The sequence below is a fragment of the Eumetopias jubatus genome, unplaced genomic scaffold, assembly GCF_037043125.1.
Source record: "Eumetopias jubatus isolate StellerSeaLion01/CBP00866 unplaced genomic scaffold, mEumJub1_p1.0 scaffold_2, whole genome shotgun sequence".
Taxonomy (NCBI): Eukaryota; Metazoa; Chordata; class Mammalia; order Carnivora; family Otariidae; genus Eumetopias; species Eumetopias jubatus.
In genome coordinates, this window is record NW_028274808.1 from 116160440 (window position 1) to 116179302 (window position 18863).

The 18863-nt window shown below is 35.7% G+C and overlaps 1 protein-coding gene across 1 annotated transcript in view; it reads right to left on the minus strand.

The window, feature by feature from the left end:
* Positions 1-5211: 5211 nt before the first annotated feature.
* ARHGEF38 (Rho guanine nucleotide exchange factor 38) overlaps positions 5212-18863 on the minus strand; it is a 118613-nt gene continuing 104961 nt past the window's right edge. The window contains exons 11-14 of the mRNA XM_028121255.1: positions 16848-16991; positions 15840-16038; positions 15429-15688; positions 5212-5397 (exon numbers count right to left, since the gene is read on the minus strand). Coding sequence (XP_027977056.1) covers positions 5212-5397; positions 15429-15688; positions 15840-16038; positions 16848-16991 — 789 coding nt within the window. The remainder of the gene's footprint in view (positions 5398-15428; positions 15689-15839; positions 16039-16847; positions 16992-18863) is intronic.

The window sequence follows — 18863 nt, forward strand, 5'->3', positions numbered from 1 at the left end:
TGAGCAGCAAACTTACTCCTTCAAGTTTGATGTGTGCTACTGAATCTTTATAAACCTCTAATCTCAAACCCTTTAATCCCTAAATTTTCTAACATCTTCTAAAATATATTGGTAAAAGATTTCTGTGAAGATAAAGCTTTTTAAATAAACTTGCTCTTTTTCTAAGGAAAAATATTTTAAACTACTCTTAAACAATGACACTAAATTATTCATAGTAAAATAGAATTCAGGATTGAGATAATCCCATTACTTGCATGTGGGGTAAACATCTATTTACATGATTAAAATCTGCCTACAGATGTTCCTGTTTTGAGAAACAAAGATTTCTGTTGATTAAACATCATTTCGCATGAACCTCAAATCCCCTTTAGGGTCAAAAGACCAAAAACAACCCATAAATCATCATTTGTTTATAGTTACAGGGCCAGTTTGGAGTAAACTGGAGAAAATGATCTGATACAAACTCAGCTCAAGAACTAACAGTTCATGTGACCTCAGCACCTACAAGAAATTAAAGCAGTAATGCACAGTTTGCACATTGCCACTTGAAGTGGAAAATTTTATCCCATCATAGTCAGAACATACGTGCTGAGTTGAGAAGAGAAGCAACTTAATTTCTATGGTACTTCAGAGAAGTTAGAAGATGTTTTAGGAATCTACATATGAAAGTATGCATCCATCTAGTAACGTATACAATTCAGTTTGGTATTTTATACAGGTACTTTTGTATTAGAGTTTATCTTCAGGTAGATCTTAGACCTTGATTTTTCCATACTTATGTGAACTACAAAGCTTTTTAACTAAACTTGTGATGAAAGTAGTATTAATAGTATTTATCATTTGTTATGCATAGGTTTTTTTCCCCCCCCACTAGAATTTAAGTTATATGAGGGCAGGGAATTGTTTGATTTGCACACCATTGTATTCCCACTGCAGCTCTCAATATTATGCCAATGAATGGATAAGTAGGTGAGCCAAGGTAGGCTTTTAGGATTGTAAGCTCAAATCCTACTTTAGTAGAAATTTGGCCAATATCACCTTTTGCATATTGTGCTTTCTGCTGGATTTTAGTGATTAAAAAACAAAACAAAACAAAAAACCCAACACTAAACACTGGATTAAAGTCAGAAGACCTGCTTTTGAATCCCAGTCTCTCCATGTATGAGCTGTGTGATCTTTGGTTTCCTCCTCTATAAAACATAGATGATAATTAATGAGATAAAAATGGAAGGCATCTGATATTCTAAGGTTAGGTTTCCGATTCTGATGCTTAACAAGGATGTGGTAGTACCGTTTATTAGTAACAGATTATAAATTATATTGTGATGATCATAGGTTATATAGAAAATGTATCATTTTATAAAAACTATATTTATAAAAATTATATAAGCAATTAGAAAAAGCCATAAATACATTTACATACCGTAGTATTGTTTTCCTTTAAAGCAAGATAAGCTTTACTAAGAATACACCCCCTAGATTTTTGAACAAGAACATCTCATTCCAGTATATGCTGAAGTGTGACTTGTTTTCCTAAAAAACTGAAGCAAATCTTGCCTGTATTGAGAGCATAATATGGGGAAAGCAGTAGCTGGCCTACAGAAACCCAACTGGAATTCTAGTAGTCCTGGAGTGAAGATGCATTATATTGGATGATTTTGTAGATCACAGATAATTTAATGACTGAGTTTTCATATATATATTATTTACTGTGTATAGGAAGAGGGTGGTAACAGAAAAAGTTAGACTTTAAAAATAGTAACATTCTATAAATTGGAGTATTTCCCCAGAGAATGTAAAGTCTAGTGTCCTTCCAGTCAATGAAATTTAATTACTTCTTCGTCAACTGTAATGTAAATTTATATGTCTAATTCGGCTTGAATGTTGTGAGGGCTGGACGTATTCAGTATTAGAATACGTTGAGTACCTTAAGAAGCCAGTTATGACAAATTGGATTTCAATAAAGTAGTTTTCTCGCCATCTTAGAATATAAATATTTCATCTCTATTCACATGGCTCTGAGAGGGTTTTGCAATAGACAAAAATCTAAGAAGCTTATGGGAAAAGTGAAGAGTTTTCAATTTCATGTTTCAGTAATAAAAACACTAATATTTGTAAATCATCTGAACTATTGATCACAAATAGTGACAGGCACTTAATAGCCATCTCTAAAAGTCCAAATTTTATTTTAGGCAAAATATGGACTATATCAGCACTTAGAGTATTTCATGCAATGCTGCATTTATATGATTAACAATGTACATTATATCTCTTCTGCACAGCTCAATCTTCATAGAATTATTTTATACTAATGAATAGTAAAAGAAGGTATTTTTCTAAAATACAAAGAATGTTCAGATAGTAGCTTTGTGACTTTTTCACATGATTTAAGTACCATGGTAATTTTGTATTACCGAATTTTTTATAATTTTCAAACAGTATTATGTATAATATTAGGTTAGAGCATCTGTGTTTAAAAATAAATACTAAATAAAATGTGTACATATACTTGTTTATTTGTTTTACAAAGAAAAACAGCCACAAAAATTTCTCCTTCATTCTTGGCAAAAATACTCATTTCAAAGAATTCTATACTGTACAATAACATTTAAATTTTAAAATATAAAGAAATAATTTTTTCTTAATGCCTTAATTATAATGGTGTCACCAATAGTTTTATCTTTTTAAACTTCTTAAAGACTTACAAACATCCTAATTATCTTTGATTTTATTTCCCTTGGGCCCAACAAAATGTCTGACCTCCAAATTATAATTACTCGATTTTAAACAACATACTAAGAAAATGAAGGTATTGCATAATGTTTAAAAAAAAATAAAGCCTAAGTGGCATATGAAATGTAGGTGTATTTTTAAAATAGCAACAACATAGTTTTATAGTAATACATGGTCATCACAATAGTGAGGGACTGCAGTAAGTGGCTTCATTACAATACTTGCTCAGCCGCCAACTGCAGCTATGACTTTACTGGTGTGGTTTCTAAAAAGGTCAGACAGGAAGCATCAATCCGAGGACCACACAAGTAGACAAAGCTTCTCATATACATCTAGTCACTCATTTCAGCCAGAAAAGTAGGTATGTACTACTTACACAATTTTTCATTTTGAGGGGAGCATTAAGGTCACGGCTAATTTAAATATACATAATATATACTGTCATATATGTAACAGTATTATATACACATATACAGTAATATACAGTATATAATACACAGTATATTACAGTAATATATAATTACAGTAATACATACTAAATATAAAATAAATTATATTTAATTTCTCCACTAGTTTGTTGGGCATATTCATAATTACCACAAGTAGCAAGTTTAGATTTCCTTTTGTTTTACCAAACTAAGCAAACTGGAATTTCATCATCGGGCACAAAGCACTCTTTAAAAGACATAAAAAAATCCCTGTATATCCAAAAAAGAGAATCCTCTTTTGGTATCCAAACTCAAAATGAGAAAATGTTATGCAAAAACTTACCATTAGAACCTTATAAAATCATCTTTAGATTAAGTATTTCAGGAACAACATTATAAAATGCAAATTTTTTGTCATGTAGATGTCTTATGAATTTCTAGGGTTGTACATGTCCTGTACATACATTAAACAGCCATCTGAAAAGCACTCTTCATTTTGTTATTTGTATCCCTCAGTAATATATGTAACAATATACATTATAGAGATGAAATCTCTCAAAGTAACAATCAAATCTTACAATCTCATGTCATAGTAGCAGGTTCTATGTGAGCAATGTAAGTCCACCTTATTTTGGTTTTTAAAGGAAACCACTAAGTCAAATTTAATCTTTTTACTGTTCTAAAGAAGCATCTACAGGTTAATAAAATGTCTTGGCAAAATATGCCTGACATCTTTTAGGGGACAGTTTTGAGCTATTCCCAAATTAAAGTTCAGTGTCCCAGGACATTGTGTTTCAGCAAATGTTATCCTTAAGGCCTGCCTTGTCTAAGTACAAATCAGCAACTAAAAATATTTACATCTTGGCTCAGTACATGGAACACACATTCCCCGTTCATTATCCAAATGATTGAGTGATCCAAAAATATTTCCTCATTCAAGTATCATTAGTGATCATGCAGGATCATTTTTAAGCAATTATACTTTAAAAGATGTTTAAACAAAACAAAAAAATAAAAATAATAAACCTAGATATTTCATTTTCTCTAGACTAACATCATCAAGTCCTTGAAGCCCTTGAATTTGAAAAACTTCTCAATACTTAAATACAGACCTGAGAGAAAAATGGTCCTTATTAATGTCCATTGTTTGTATCACTAGGTGCTTTGCTGATAGCAAAGGTATACTTTCCTGGAGGGTTAGTACAGCATAGTGGTTAAGAGTATGCACCCCAGAACCATACCTAAGTTTGAGTCCAGCCCAATCACTTACTGGCAGTGTGACTTGGGATAAATTACTTCACGTCTCTGGGCCACAGTTTTGTCATAATGTTGTGAGTATCAAATAAGTTACCACATATAAAGCACTTAGAACAATTTCTGGCATGTAGTATGCATTCAGTAAATGTTAGATATTATGTTATTCAGGTTTTTTTTTTCATTCAAAACTTATATTAAAGAGATGTTCCACATCAAAGACTTCTAGCTGGCTGTTAATTCCTATTCTTATGTGTATTTAGTATACTCCCTGGTTTATGCATATATCTATATAATCTATATGATATACATATGTATGTATAAACCATATAATGAATATGATTATATGTATGTGAATATATATGGGCACACATATGCAAAAGAGAGAATAAGAGAAACAAAAAAACATATTTGAGGGAAAATACGTAATAAAGTAAATGGAAAAAATCTTATCCTTAGGTCCAACTTTTCATGTTGGTAAAGAACACATTTACCCTTTCAAAGATCTCCACTTTTAAGTAGTTGATCGTTGGAGCTTGAGCGGTCTGTTTTTTGAGCTTGAGCTATTCGTTTTGCTGTTTCTGTTTGTTAAGTGTTTCCCTCAACATGTATTCTTCAAAATACATTTTGGGAAATAATCTTGTTAGGAAGCACAGTCTTCCTTAAAACTTGATACAGAATCAGTTCCATATAGTTTGGAGGTTTCTTGACTTCTAGACCAACATTTTGTAATGTAAGTTTTATGAGGTAGTCAATCAGTAACTTGCCAGAAAACAAAAGTCAGGGGCTTCTTTCCTTAAGCATAAGTCATCTTGCCAAGGTAGTTAGCTGGCACATATCCTTTCCGCCCCTGAGCTTCAGCTAACCACCACTCTTTATTGCCACTTAGGTCACAAAATCGGAGTATGTGGACTCTTTGGTATTCCTGAAGGCTGAGTTCATGGTCACTTCGTGCTTGAAAGGCATGAACTGCATAGAAAATCTAGACAAAGAAGCAAATGACATTATTGGAAGCAGAACTTAAATATTTAGACAAACATAATTAAGATATCCAAGCTTTTAGAAAGAATGCTGTTATCATTTTTTCAAAGTCACATTCCCCAGTTCTTTCTGTTGGATTTATTTTGCTAAAACATGACCCATATGAGAATACAGTTCAATAGGCATTCTTATTGTTCTGTGGGGAGGAGTCTAAACTGCCCATGCTTGAAGGCAATCTGGCAGTTTCTATTAAAAGATTATTTTTTATTTATGTTTTTTCCATAAGCTCCACACCGAATGTGGTGCCTGAACTCAAGACCCTGAGATCAAGAATTGCGTGCTCTACTGACTGAGCCAGCCAGGCGCCCTAAAAGACTTGAAAATTTTAATTTTTTATTTGTTTGTTTTTATTCAATAATAGCTCTTTAAGAATCTCTCCTTCAGGGGCTCCTGGGTGGCTCAGTCGTTAAGCGTCTGCCTTTGGCTCAGGTCATGATCCCAGGACCCTGGGATGGAGCCCCACATCAGGCTCTCTGCTCAGCGGGGAGCCTGCTTCTCCCACTTCCCCCTGTTCTGCTCTCTCTCACTACCTCTCTATCAAATAAATAAAATCTTTAAAAAAGTCTCTCTTACAGAAATAGAAACATTCGCAGAATTTTACTTATTAATATTACCACACTATCCATTCACAAGGTGAAAAGTGAGAGGGAAAAAGAATAACACTAAGTGTTCAGTAAGAGGAGAATAGTTAAATCTATTCTAGACCTTTATAGTAAGGAAATTTGTAGTCATTAAAAATGCTGTTTCTTGAGACTAATAGCATGGGCAAAAGCTTATGATGAAAGGGTAAGCCAAAAAAAAAAAAAAGATATCAAATCAGATGTACAATATAAGTCTAATAGTGTTAGTTTCTTTGAATGGTAGAATTAGAGATGATTTTCATTTTTACTTCTTATTTTTTAAACCTTTATAATGACAATACATTAAACTTATAATTTTTAAATTATTTTAAGTGGCCTAGAAGAAATTAATAAAACATGCTTCAGTCAAAAGATTTTTTCTCTAACTTCAAAAGAATACTTCAGAATATTAGATGTGTAAGAAGCCCCTAAGTGTTTAGTCCCTCTTCCACTAAAATCGTTAAGACTGATAACAGAAATGTTTAGTTACAAAATTAAGCAATTGACTAACATTTTATTCATTTATTCATTTAATCAAAATTTATTAAGTACCTATCAAGTGCCAGATATTATATTTTCAAAGAACTTACAACCCAGCTAGGGAGAAAATGTGTCCCCAAAAGGTGTATACACACACACACACACACACACACACACACACACACACACCAAAAAACACCCTACACACATAAGTGATATATGTGAGCTGGTTTTTGAAAGAGGTAACCTTGTGTAGGTGACAAAGTTGATAAAGGGGGTGGATATGTCATAGTCCAATGTACATAGAATGCAAACAGTATATGGGAAAGGCAAGCAGATTAACTTTCTCAAAATTGAGAGTCAATGTTAAAAGGAAATGATAAGAAATAAGATGGCTTCATTGAGCAAGAAAAGAAACTGGGGAATGTGGGGAGGGCACTATATAGTTAGTTTAAGTTGTTCTGTAGATGTTGAACTGTTATTTAACTTTAGATGAAATTTTGATATCACTGATTTTATATCATCTCAACAACTCCGGCATGAGCCCCACCTCAAAGAGGAGCGTTTATGAGGTGCCCGGTTGACTTAGTCAATAGAGCATGTGACTCTTGATCTCAGGGTTATGAGTTCAAGCCCCAGGTTAAGTGTAAAGCTTACCTGAAAAAAAAAGAGAAACATTTAAACTTTTCTCCACTGACCACATGGTGGTACACAGTAGAAATTCAGATATATGTTAATTTGACTTAAAAGTTAGGCTGAAAGTCTTGGATATCACACAAGAACATACAAGAGATAACCTTGCATCATACAAGATACACACAAGACAGATTGTTGGGCATGGATTATTTTGTAATTTAAAAATTTAAGAGGAGGAGTGCCTGAGTGGCTCAGTCGGTTAAGCATCTGCCTTTGGCTCAAGTTATGATCTCAAGGTCCTGGGATCGAGCCCTGCATTGGGCTCTCTGCTTGACAGGAGTCGGCTTGAGGATTGTCTCTCTCTCCCTCTGCCCCTACCCCCCACTCATGTGTGCTCTTTCTCTCAAATAAATAAAATCTTTAAAATTTTTTAAAAAATAGGAAGAAAACAGAAAAGAAGGTGCTATAAATTCTTGAGCAATGGGGTGGGAGCATCTTTTCTACGCTCATGACAGTTTACATGTCCAATGTGCTTTATCCTCAACAACCCTGTGAGTTGTGACTTGGAGAAGTAACATGCTTTAGTCATATAGTTCATGCTGCTAGGACTATATCTTCTAACTCCAAATCCTGTGCTTGGTCCATTTCTCATACTACTTTAGGAAACAAACTCTTGTTCTAGAAAGGATGTGCAGAGTATATTCTTGTGGAAAGGGACTGAGGTCTCTAATATGGTGCTGCTGATCTTTTTGTTGTTGATTAGAAAATGAAGACATTGATTAGACTCACAAGAGCAGAATGGAGGATTTGGTGGGCAAAAGCTTTCAGGAATACAATGCACCAAAATACAGTTTCTGATTATCTGTAAGAGCCCATGTTAGCAGTTACTGGCCAACTTTTATAATTTTAATACACAACATATATGCATTGCCAACACAGCTATAGATTGTTTATTCTGTTGAATTATATATGATTCCTAAATATTTGTGGTGGTTTTTCACTTTGGCACATATTCTCTCAAAGGGAAATAAAATCTTCCACTTAAATCTATTTGGTATGAGGAGTGCTGGGGTGGCTCGGTTGGTTAAGAGAAATCTGAGCCTTGATTTCGGCTCAGGTCATGACCTCAGCGTCATGGGATTGAGCTCCGTAGCTGGTTCCATGCTAAGCAGGGAATCTGCTGGAGGTTCTCTCTCTCCCTCTCCCTGCCCCTCCTCCAACTCATGCTCACTCTCCCCTGCCTCCCCGCCCCGGACAAATAAGTAAGTAAGTCTTTAAAAAATCTACTTGGTATGAAATTACAGCAGAGCATATATTTTAAACACTAAATATAAATTCTCATGAAATTGCAAATTTAAAGGAGAAAATTATATACTTTAAATACTTTAAGTGATCATGGTCCAAAATTAATGTAGGATGAGCATATTTCAGTTTTATATGTTTATGCCTCCCATTTAACATAAGATAGATACTCAAAATGGAACTAAGTCCACTTTTAAAGAGACAGCAGTTGATAACATTAGACCACAAGTTGGAAGTTTTCAGCCTGTTATACATAAAAGCTGAAGAATTTCTCATTTTTTGGAATATTTTAATTGTTCTAGGCGGTATCTTTCTGACCTTCAATGTTAATGTTTTGGTCCAGATACATTAATTAAATGTTATTAATTTAAGCCATAAACATCTGATCCTTCTCCCTTTTTCTTCAGCATTTATTAAAATATATTTTATTCATTGCTTCTTTGCACTCTGTAAAGCTCTGGCTCATTTTATGTACAACAGTCCATGAATACAACCCAGTTCTCTATGGCATTAACTTTTTTTAAATAACATTCTGTATTGTATTATTGACTCCTACTCAATTTATTACCCACTGTTTGTAACCACCAGATCTCTCCCTGTAGTAACATTGGCAGTTCAGTATTCCCTTATTCTATATTTGTGCACTTAATTATTCCTCCCTTAGTGAGCCACACTAGCTGTCTTCACTGAATCTCATTTTATCGATTTCATCCCAGTTCTTCAATTAACAACAACAAAAATAATAATATATTTTAATCTTCCCTTCCAAAACTAAAAATTTAGCTACAAAACCTGTATTTACCATATTATATCATATGTAGTTCAGAAAGCCAAGATAGTTATATTGCATGAAAAATGCTCTTTCTTCTCTTCCTCCAGGAGCAAGCTTTCACGTGATTCAGTGATCAATTATGTATTGTTACAAGTAGTTTTTATAAAGAAATGATTTTAAATAAAGGTAAGAAGAAATCACCCAACTGCCATTAATATCTTGCATTTCTTCCCTTTTTTCCTTCCTCCCTCCCTCCCTCCCTCTCTTCCTCCCTCCCTCCCTCCCTTCCTTCCTTCCTTCATTCCTTCCTTCCTTCCTTCCCTTGTTCCTTCTCTTCTTCTTTTTCTTCCTTCTACCTACCTACCTACCTGAAGTGGCAATAAACATAGAATTATAGTATATATAATTTTTGCAGCCTGCTTTTTACTTGAAAATATATTTGACAATCTTTTCATGTCAATAAATAGCTCTCTAAAGCATCATTTTAATGACTACTTAAATATATTATGTTACAGCCGGATGGCTTTTGAAGCACTTTCTAAACAATGACATATTAGACATGTAGCATTATCATCAAAAGTAGCTGAAACATGTAGAGATGAAGGACCAGACAGTGAATTTAGGATTAGTGCCAAAACAACTTTTCAGAAGTTTGTAATTCAAGAATTATGTCCTCAGTATTATTTATGTGAAAAAAAAGGAAACAGCACTGATTCTCAGACATTGAACTTTCCTCTAAAATTGGGTTTAGCCATTGTTAAACCTGGCCCACTTTGAGAAATGCTGAAGATTGCATCACATTAGTCCTATACCTTGCTTACCAAGCAAGGCATCTTAGATACTGTGGTAGGCAGAACTCTAAGATGGACACTGCCTGTTGAACATGTCCTACATAATAAAGTCCCTAATACACTGACCTTGAGTCAGTCAAAGATTATGCTTAGTGTGCCTGACATAAGCAGGTCGTCCTTTAAGAGAGAGTTCAGGCCATTTCTGAGGGAGAAATTTAAAAACAGAGATGCTCATCTGCTGGCCTTTTAGAAAGCAAACAGCCATGTTGTGAACTGCCTACAGTCATAGCCACATGGCAGGCATCTGAGTGCAGCCTGCAGTTAGTGAAAGGGGTCCTTGGCTGATGGCCAGCAAGAAAACGGAGGCCTCAGTCCTACTAGAATAAGGAACTGAGTTTTGCCAACAACCACAGGCTTGGAAAAGAACTCAAGAGTTTCAGAAAGGAACACAGCCCAGCAAGCATCTGGATTGCAGTGATGTGACATGCCAAGCAGAGCACCCAGCTAAGCTGTGCCTGGACTCCTGAACTCGGAAATGTGAGATAATACATTTATGTTGTTTTAAGCCACTTAGTGTGTGATAATTTGTTATGCAGCAGTGAAAACTAACACAAATCATGTCATTACTCTTTGGTGGGCAAAAGGGGAGAATACATTAGAATAGAAAGACATATCTGTTTGCTTTTTAAATATTTTTTGATAGATCACAAAGTAGTGAGTAAAGAAATTATTAAGTCTTTAGTATAAATAAGTACTTCCAGGTTGCAAATATCCATTACCTCCTCCCCATTATTCTACAAGGCTCTGGATTATCATTTAGGGAGCTTCTAAAACATTCAGAGAAAGTCCATGCTTTCTGTGGAGGATGTGCATGGAGGAATCTGAATGGATTGGTATCTCCATTGGTATCTCCATATCTCCCAATAATACCTGTCAGAGTTAATCTCATCCAGTAACATTCTCTTTCATTAACAAAAGTGTCCCGTTATAGATAATAAGTCATATTTTCACCTGACCCATAAGACTTCTGATCCACTAGAACCATTCTAGAAAATGCAGGAGGCAAAAAAAAAAAAAAAAAAAAAAAGAAAATGCAGGAGGCTCTTAATCCAACATTTTTTTTTCCTTGAGTGGATGGGAGAATGGATAAGCAAGTTAAGTCTCTAGAGGAGTGGTTTCTAACCTATTTAAATATGATTTCCCTTTGAAAATCTGTTGAAAGCTAGGTACCTCTTTTAGCATTGTTATGCACATAAGCACAAAATTTCCAACATATTTGAAGGGATTTATAGATCCTTCCAAAGCCCATTCATAGATCCCTTTTATTCTTGTAGTCCACATTAAAAACTCAGCTTGAGTAGAAAAATCACAGAGCCACTAGTCTGAAGTCAGTCTGAACTTGCCTATTTATGACTGATTTTTAGGACCCCAGTGATGCCTCCTGAATATCAGGTATAGGTCAAGGTTACCCATCTACCTTCTTGTCAGGGCCCACTAGAACCATCAATAAAAGTAGATTACAGCCTACAACACCAATGGCAATATGCTATTTCAATTCTGGAAGAAAGCAAAAAAAAAAAAAAAAAAAAAAAAAAACAAGTGTTACTGCCACAGTAGGAAAGGATAGGGAAGAAATGGTGACTCAAAGTGTCATCCAGTTAAATCAATACAGGTTTTTTTTTTTAAGATTTTATTTATTTATTCATGAGAGACAGAGAGAGAGAGAGGCAGAGGGAGAAGCAGGCTCCCAAGGAGCAGAGAGCCCAATGCGGGACTCGATCCCAGGACCCTGGGATCATGACCTGAGTCGAAGGCAGACGCTTAACCATCTGAGCCACCCAAGCGCCCTTCAATATAGGTTTGAGTTGATGTTCCTGATGATAAAATAAAATCAAGAACAGAAGTCTAAATAGCCACACAGAAGATTGCTTTGTAGGGTAGCTCAAATGTGCATATTAAAATATACAATGTATTCTCACTGTTCACAAAAAAAAGATACAATTTACTCCCACTTTTCAGTCACCTTATAGGGACTTCTATAATGCATTCAGCGTTCAATTAGTTTGTCACACCACAAGTGTGGGGGTTAACCATTTTCTTCTCCACACTCTGTAGGAGTCAACAGAATGAAAACATCAGCCCTCTGAATAGGATTTGGAGGATCAGACAAGGTTTTCCTTCTGTTTCCGAAGGCTGAAGAGTAGTTGCATAATTGGAAAAGTCTGAAAACCACTAGCCCATGTACCTCTATTGACTGGGATTAAGACATTAAGGGAAATATTCCTATGTGGTCTTTTCTTCCCTCTTGTACTGGGGTTTCTAACAGGTGCACTGTCTTCAACTCATAGTAAATTTACTTGGACAGACTTTGTCCATACACAGGAGAGACCTGCAATTTTCAATTATTTTAACACAGGAAAATATTCAGGGATCCTACATGGCCACTGATCCAAGCTGCATTTTCTAATCCAGTTTTGTTAGGAATAACGCTTATATGTATGTCCCTGACACCAGGGTCTATTTTGAATTGGTTCCATACTCAGAGGAAAAGAACAAACAGCACTCTATGAAGTTACTATCAATATACTTTGTTTTGAACAAAAGAAAATTATCTCATTTTTCCCCCTCTCTTGGCAATGGAAACTTCTAATGGACCTAATTCACATGAAACATATTGATAGGATTACTGCTTTGCAGTAGCTGCTATTAGGAAATAGACTACAAATCCCAGGCCAAATGAGCCTCAGTGAGGCTCTTACTCCAAAAGTCTCTGTAGAGCCAATAGTAACTAGAGCTCATCATTAAGCCAGCTTTAGGGTATCTTGACAAATTTTGTCCTCAAATTTCTGTCCTTCTAGGTTATTGGGATAAGTCAAAGTCTGCCAGGATATTTAATCCCAACTATAGATTTTACTGACAAAATTTCATTAATCTATTGGCTTTACAATATAATTTTGTTTTCTAGGAACTTGAATAAACTAAGAGAGTGAACAAGGAATAGAAAAACGGTGTTTTGAAACTTCAAGACAGAAGAGTGATAGAAGCATATAGTAACGTCCAGATGAGTTAAGAATCGGTCATGACTGGGAGAAATTATTTTTACAAATTATATCTGATAAAGAACTTGCATCCAAATTATTCAAAGAACTCTTACAATTGGATAATAAGAAGGAAAATGACCCAATTTGTAAAATGGGCAAATATTTGAATAGACATTTCACCAGAGAAAATGCAGGGATGGTCAATAAGTACATGAAAGACACTCAACAGCATTAGTCAAATGCAAATTAAAACCCCAATGAGATACTACTTTGCACCCACTAGAGTGACTATCATCATAATAAAAAAGACAGTAAGGTGAGGATGTGGGGAAACTGCAATCCACAACCCCCATGCATTGCTGGTGGGTATGTAAAATGGTGCAGTCACTTTGAAAAACAGTCTGGCAGTTTCTTTATAAAAAGTTAAACACAAATTCACCATATCAACAAGCAATTCTACTCGTACGTATCTATTCAAAAGAAATGAAATCCTCATAAAGACTTGTACCTAAATGTTTATAGCAGCATTATTCATAATAGAAATTACCCGAAATGTCTATCAACTGGTGAATGGATAAACAAAATATGCTATATCCATAGAATGAAATAGTATTAGGTGATAAAAAGTAACAAAGTACATATATATACTGCAACATGGATGACTCTCAAAACCATTATGCTAAGTGAAAGAAGCCCGCTGCAAAGCACTACATATTGTACGATTCCTTTAATACAAAATACACAACAAAGTCAAATATATGGAGAAAGAAAGTACATTAGTAATTTCCTGAGGCTGGGCTGGGAAAGAGAACAGACTGCCAATGAGTGAAAAGGATTTGGGGGGGTGAAAGGGATGTTCTAAAATTGGATTGGGGTGATAGTTGCACAGCTCTGTAAATATACTAAAAGTCATTGAATTATACACTTAAAATGGATGAATTTTATGGCATGTAAATAAGTCCTTAATAAAGATTATTTTTTGAAAAAAGAATTCATCATGAATTGGACAACAACCAGTGTATCATCGATGAGAGAAACTAAACAGATAAACTATTTTTGAAGGGCTGTATGGCAGTGTCTATCAAGACTTTAGATATATATACCCTTTGACCCTCCAACATTTTTAGGAATTTGTCCTACATATGTACTCATATAAGTGCACAAAAATCGATGAACAAGGAATCTTGCCTGAAATAATTTGAAATTTTAAAACCCCCCCAAACATTCTAAATGTCTTTTATTAGGGTAATATTAGAGTAATAGGTAATAATCATAACACAAATTATGATATATGCAGAAAATAAATTATTATTCAGAATTTTTTAAGGAATAAGGTAGACATTTAGGTACTGTTGTGTCTAAGATACATTGTTAAGTAGAAAAAAAAGTAAATTATGTAACATATACACGTTCCCACTGGTATAAATAAAAGTGTTTGTACATGCACGGAGAATGAAAAGATAAACCCTAATATTGTCTCTGAAGGGTAGGGTTTGGCTAGAAGGGAATAAAGGCCTTTACTTTTAATTTATGTATATCTTTACACCATTTTAACTTTTCACAAATAACATGTATGAGCCTTATAAAAAACAAATGTAAATTAATTAGTAAAAGCCACTAATGAAAAAAGCAAGTTAAAAAAGAGAAGCGGTTAGCTGGTCACCACTTGAGGATTGACAGTTAAATATACTGAAACTTCTGAGGTAGTAAAAAGGAACCCTACATCATAGTTAACTTATTTTGTGAGTGATCCCCATAGTCTCTGCATTGGTGCAGCACAAGAAAGGTAGCTCTTAAGGGTTTCAGTAGATCGTATATGGCATTATACGAGAGATTAAAAATGGCCGATTATATAGATAGCTCAATGAAGATACCACTCCTAGAGGAATCATGGACAATTTTCCACCTGCTCCTTATGGTGGCAATCTGTTCAGTATTGAACTGTTTTTCTCTGATGGAGGAGTATAAAAAGACCGTCTTTGCTTCACTCTAAGTACATGACAGCGGGGTAGTAATAGTAACAATTACTATTCACGGAATGTCTACTCTGGGCTGGGTACTTTACATGTACACATTTTCCCGAATCCTTGAAGCGTGCAATGTAGCAATTATGGTCCTCTTTCCCTCATTTGACAAAACAGGCTCAGAGAATGAAATTCCTTGCAAGAAGGGGCACAGAGAATACGTGTTCATAGAGCAAGGTCTCCTTGCTGTCAAAGCTGACGCTCTTCCACCAAGTCTCACAGCAAGATAGAATGCTATTTATTAGAGAGAACATCTTTGATGATTTGAACAGCCAAGCAGTGTCACATCAAGGTTCAAATGCTTACCTGTTCATCTACCTCTTGAGAACTGTCCACGTCAGTGCCATTTGTTTCAAACTTTCCATATGTACCACTAAGAGATGAGCTGCTGTCACTTATGCTACTTTCCAGGGTGCCTGTGACACTGTCACTAGCTGGCCGTGAGGACACAAAGAGGCTGATGTTATCAAAATCCTCATCACCGAACCTGTTCTCAGTGTCCACCTTCTGTGCTTTCGCTGGGTTGTAGGGTTTTAAGAAGGAGGAATACACATATCCTTTTATAACTGGATATGAATAAAAAAGAAAGAAGAAACACGGTCATTTGTATGTACCCTCACTAAACATTTGTGTTTAGAGAAGCACAGAGAGGCCCCTGGGAAAATCTCAACTTGAAAAGAGGTGGTACTTCTGTGCGTTTCATGCAAAAAAACTTACTTCCTGTGTCAACAAGCCACCTGCTTGTACTCCCCAGTGGATCCTTCTGTTCCACCACAGCCACCAACTCCCCTTCCAGAAGATTGATGTCATATTCTTGGGTAGCATTGCACTTCCGCTTCGCTTGGTAGAGTTCTTCTTTACTGTACGTGGATAGAAGTTTGGAGCGGTGAATGTCAGTTTGACGGGGCACTTCTGGCTGGGAGAAGTAAGGAGAAATTTACGTTTAGATAGATGTGTAATAAAATTTTCACTAAGCCAGCAAAGATTTCTTCTTTGGAGAATTTTTTTTTTTAATGTTGAAGCCATACAATGATTTGGAATTATTTCAATGTTGAAGCGTTGATGGAGTTATTATTGTGAAGCATCCAGCTGAGTTCTGTGGTGAAAAATTCTCTAGTTAGCACATGAGGGCAGTGTTGCAGAGAAGAAAATTCAGCCGAGTATAAGAAGGCAGAGGTTCTAATCCCTCTTCGATGGAACAATTTTTAATTTTTGCCATCCTGTAGACAGTCCCTTGCGTATCAAGCACTTGATAAGTAATATTTAATTAAGTAAATTGTACGTGTGCATGTCTTTTCCTGGGAAATAATATCAGTAAAATAGGCAGGAGGCAAGAGCCTAGGCCCCTCCCAGCTCTGCCTCTAGTGACTTCGAGAAACCACTTCATCTCTGCAGCCTGGGATTCCTTATCTAAAAAAATGAAACAGTTGAACTACTATGATTTTGCTCTACAAAATTCTATTCATCCATTCAACAGATATTTATATCTGTTGTCAGGCACCATCTTAACAGCTTGGAATGTATCACGTACAAAACGGGTAAAAAATCTATGACCTTACAGAACTCATAGTATAGAAGGAAGAAATAGACAAGAAATCCTACATATAATAGGTTGGTAAATTACAGGATATTAGAATGAGATAAGTGATTTAGAAAATAATAGATACTGTGATTTGAACAAGGAAAAGTAGTGAGAGTTATTGTCAGGAATCCTACCAAACTCACCAGAATTTGCACAGGCTTCTTCTTTTCAAAACTAAGCTTCCTCTCAATAAAGGTGGTACTGTTGTCCTTTACAAAATTAAGATTTTGAACCTCTTCTAGTACTTGATTCTGAATTTCAGAGATTCTTGAGGCCAACAGTGGTACCTATAGGTAGAAATGATATGGCATTGTTCTCAAACAACTATTTAACCATATTAGGTATTAAATTTAGTAGAGTTGTGACAAACAGAGAAAGTGTAAGATAGCTCCACAGAAAAAAATTAGGGCAATGTTAGAACTTTTGGATAAAAATGGTCTAATTTGCTGTCTCCAGAAACATCACTAAAAATGATAGGGATAATTGTTTTTAAAGGCTCAAGCCTAGAGGTGCCTGGGTGGCTCAGTCAGTTAAGTGTCTGCCTTTGGCTCAGGTCATGGCCTCGGGATCCTGGGTTAGAGCCTCACGTCGACTCCCTGCTCAGCGGGGGAGTCTGCTTCTCCCTCTTCCTCTGCCCCCTTCTGCCCCCCGCTTGTTCTCTCTCTCTCAAATAAATAAATCTTTAAAAAATAATAAAGTTTCAAAACTAAATAAAAGAATAGAAGAGAAATAAAAAGCAATGGAATTTTGGAAGAAGGGCTCAGGAATCAACGGCAGAAGGGTCCTCCAAAGTGGTCGGGTGGGATAGTGGGAAGGAGAAAGAAGCTACAACGAGAAGCACTGGTTAAGAGCCTGTGCTGGTTTTAAAACAAATCAGCAGATTCTTTGACATGCCTCTCATAAAGAGGTGCAGTCCATGACTTCTCTCCTCAAAAGTGCGCGGGTTTTTAAAATTGCCTCCAAGAGTAGAATGCGGACCTGAACAGAACAACAGAAGTAATGCTATCTGACCTTCAAGATTAGGCTCAAAGAGACCAGGTGGTTTCTGCTGGTTTCTCTTGGGACACTCACTCTGAGACCTGGAAGAAGTCCAGTTGCACTGTGGCCACCATATCAAAGAACCATGTTGAAAGATTGGGTGGGGTCGGTCTATGGAACTCCAACTGTGCTCATTCTCAACTATTTGAGTCTTCTATCATCATCCTATCTCCCACCCCAGACAGGGGCTTGAGGAAGTCTTTGAGATGACACTAGCCCCGGCTATTATGAGACTGCAACCTCACAGAGGCACTGAGAATGACTACCCTGAGCCCAGGGAACCTCCAGAACCATGAAAGATAATAGTAATAAGTGACCATTGGTTGCTACATGCTGATATGATTTGTTATAACCACGCAGTTATAGACAACTGGAAACATCCAAATATCCATCAGTAGGAACAGGTTGATACACAAAACCATGCAAACTGTATGATTCCATTTTTATGAGATACAAACCAGGCATAACAGTCTATGGTAACACATCAATGCATCCCCAGGAGGTTAAAAAGCAAATTGCAGGATGGTGCTGTAATATCCCAGTTTTCTATAGGAAAAATATATACATATTTGCATTTACTTCTAGTGGCATGAAGAAACCCTAAATGGATAAACTAGTAACAATGGGGGTGGGGGTAGGGGATGGGCGGTTAGGGAACAGGAGTCTGTGTGAGACTGCTTATACATTTTTATGTAGTTTTGCCTTTGAATCATGTAAATGTAGCACCTGATTTTTCAACTTAATTTATTCAAAGGATAAGTTAAAAGTTAATTAAATACACAGTAAAAAATAAAATCAGGACAATTAATTTTCCTCCAAATGTTGTCCATTAAATATCTAACCAGCTGAATAAGAATTAATTAAAATGAAGGGCAAAGAAACCACACTGATTTTTTAAGTTGATATTAGCTTGTAAATATCATTCTTCTTCCTCAGGAAAATCGTCATAAAATCATATCCTAATGGAAAGCTAAATTACACACACATGCACACACACACCCCCTAGACTTCTTTACATAGAGGAAAACTAAAGCAAAAAAAAAAAAAAAAGACTGGTTTGATCCTGTTGCTGTCATTACATGGAGATGGCTTTCTTTTTGGATCCACGTCTTAAATAGTCA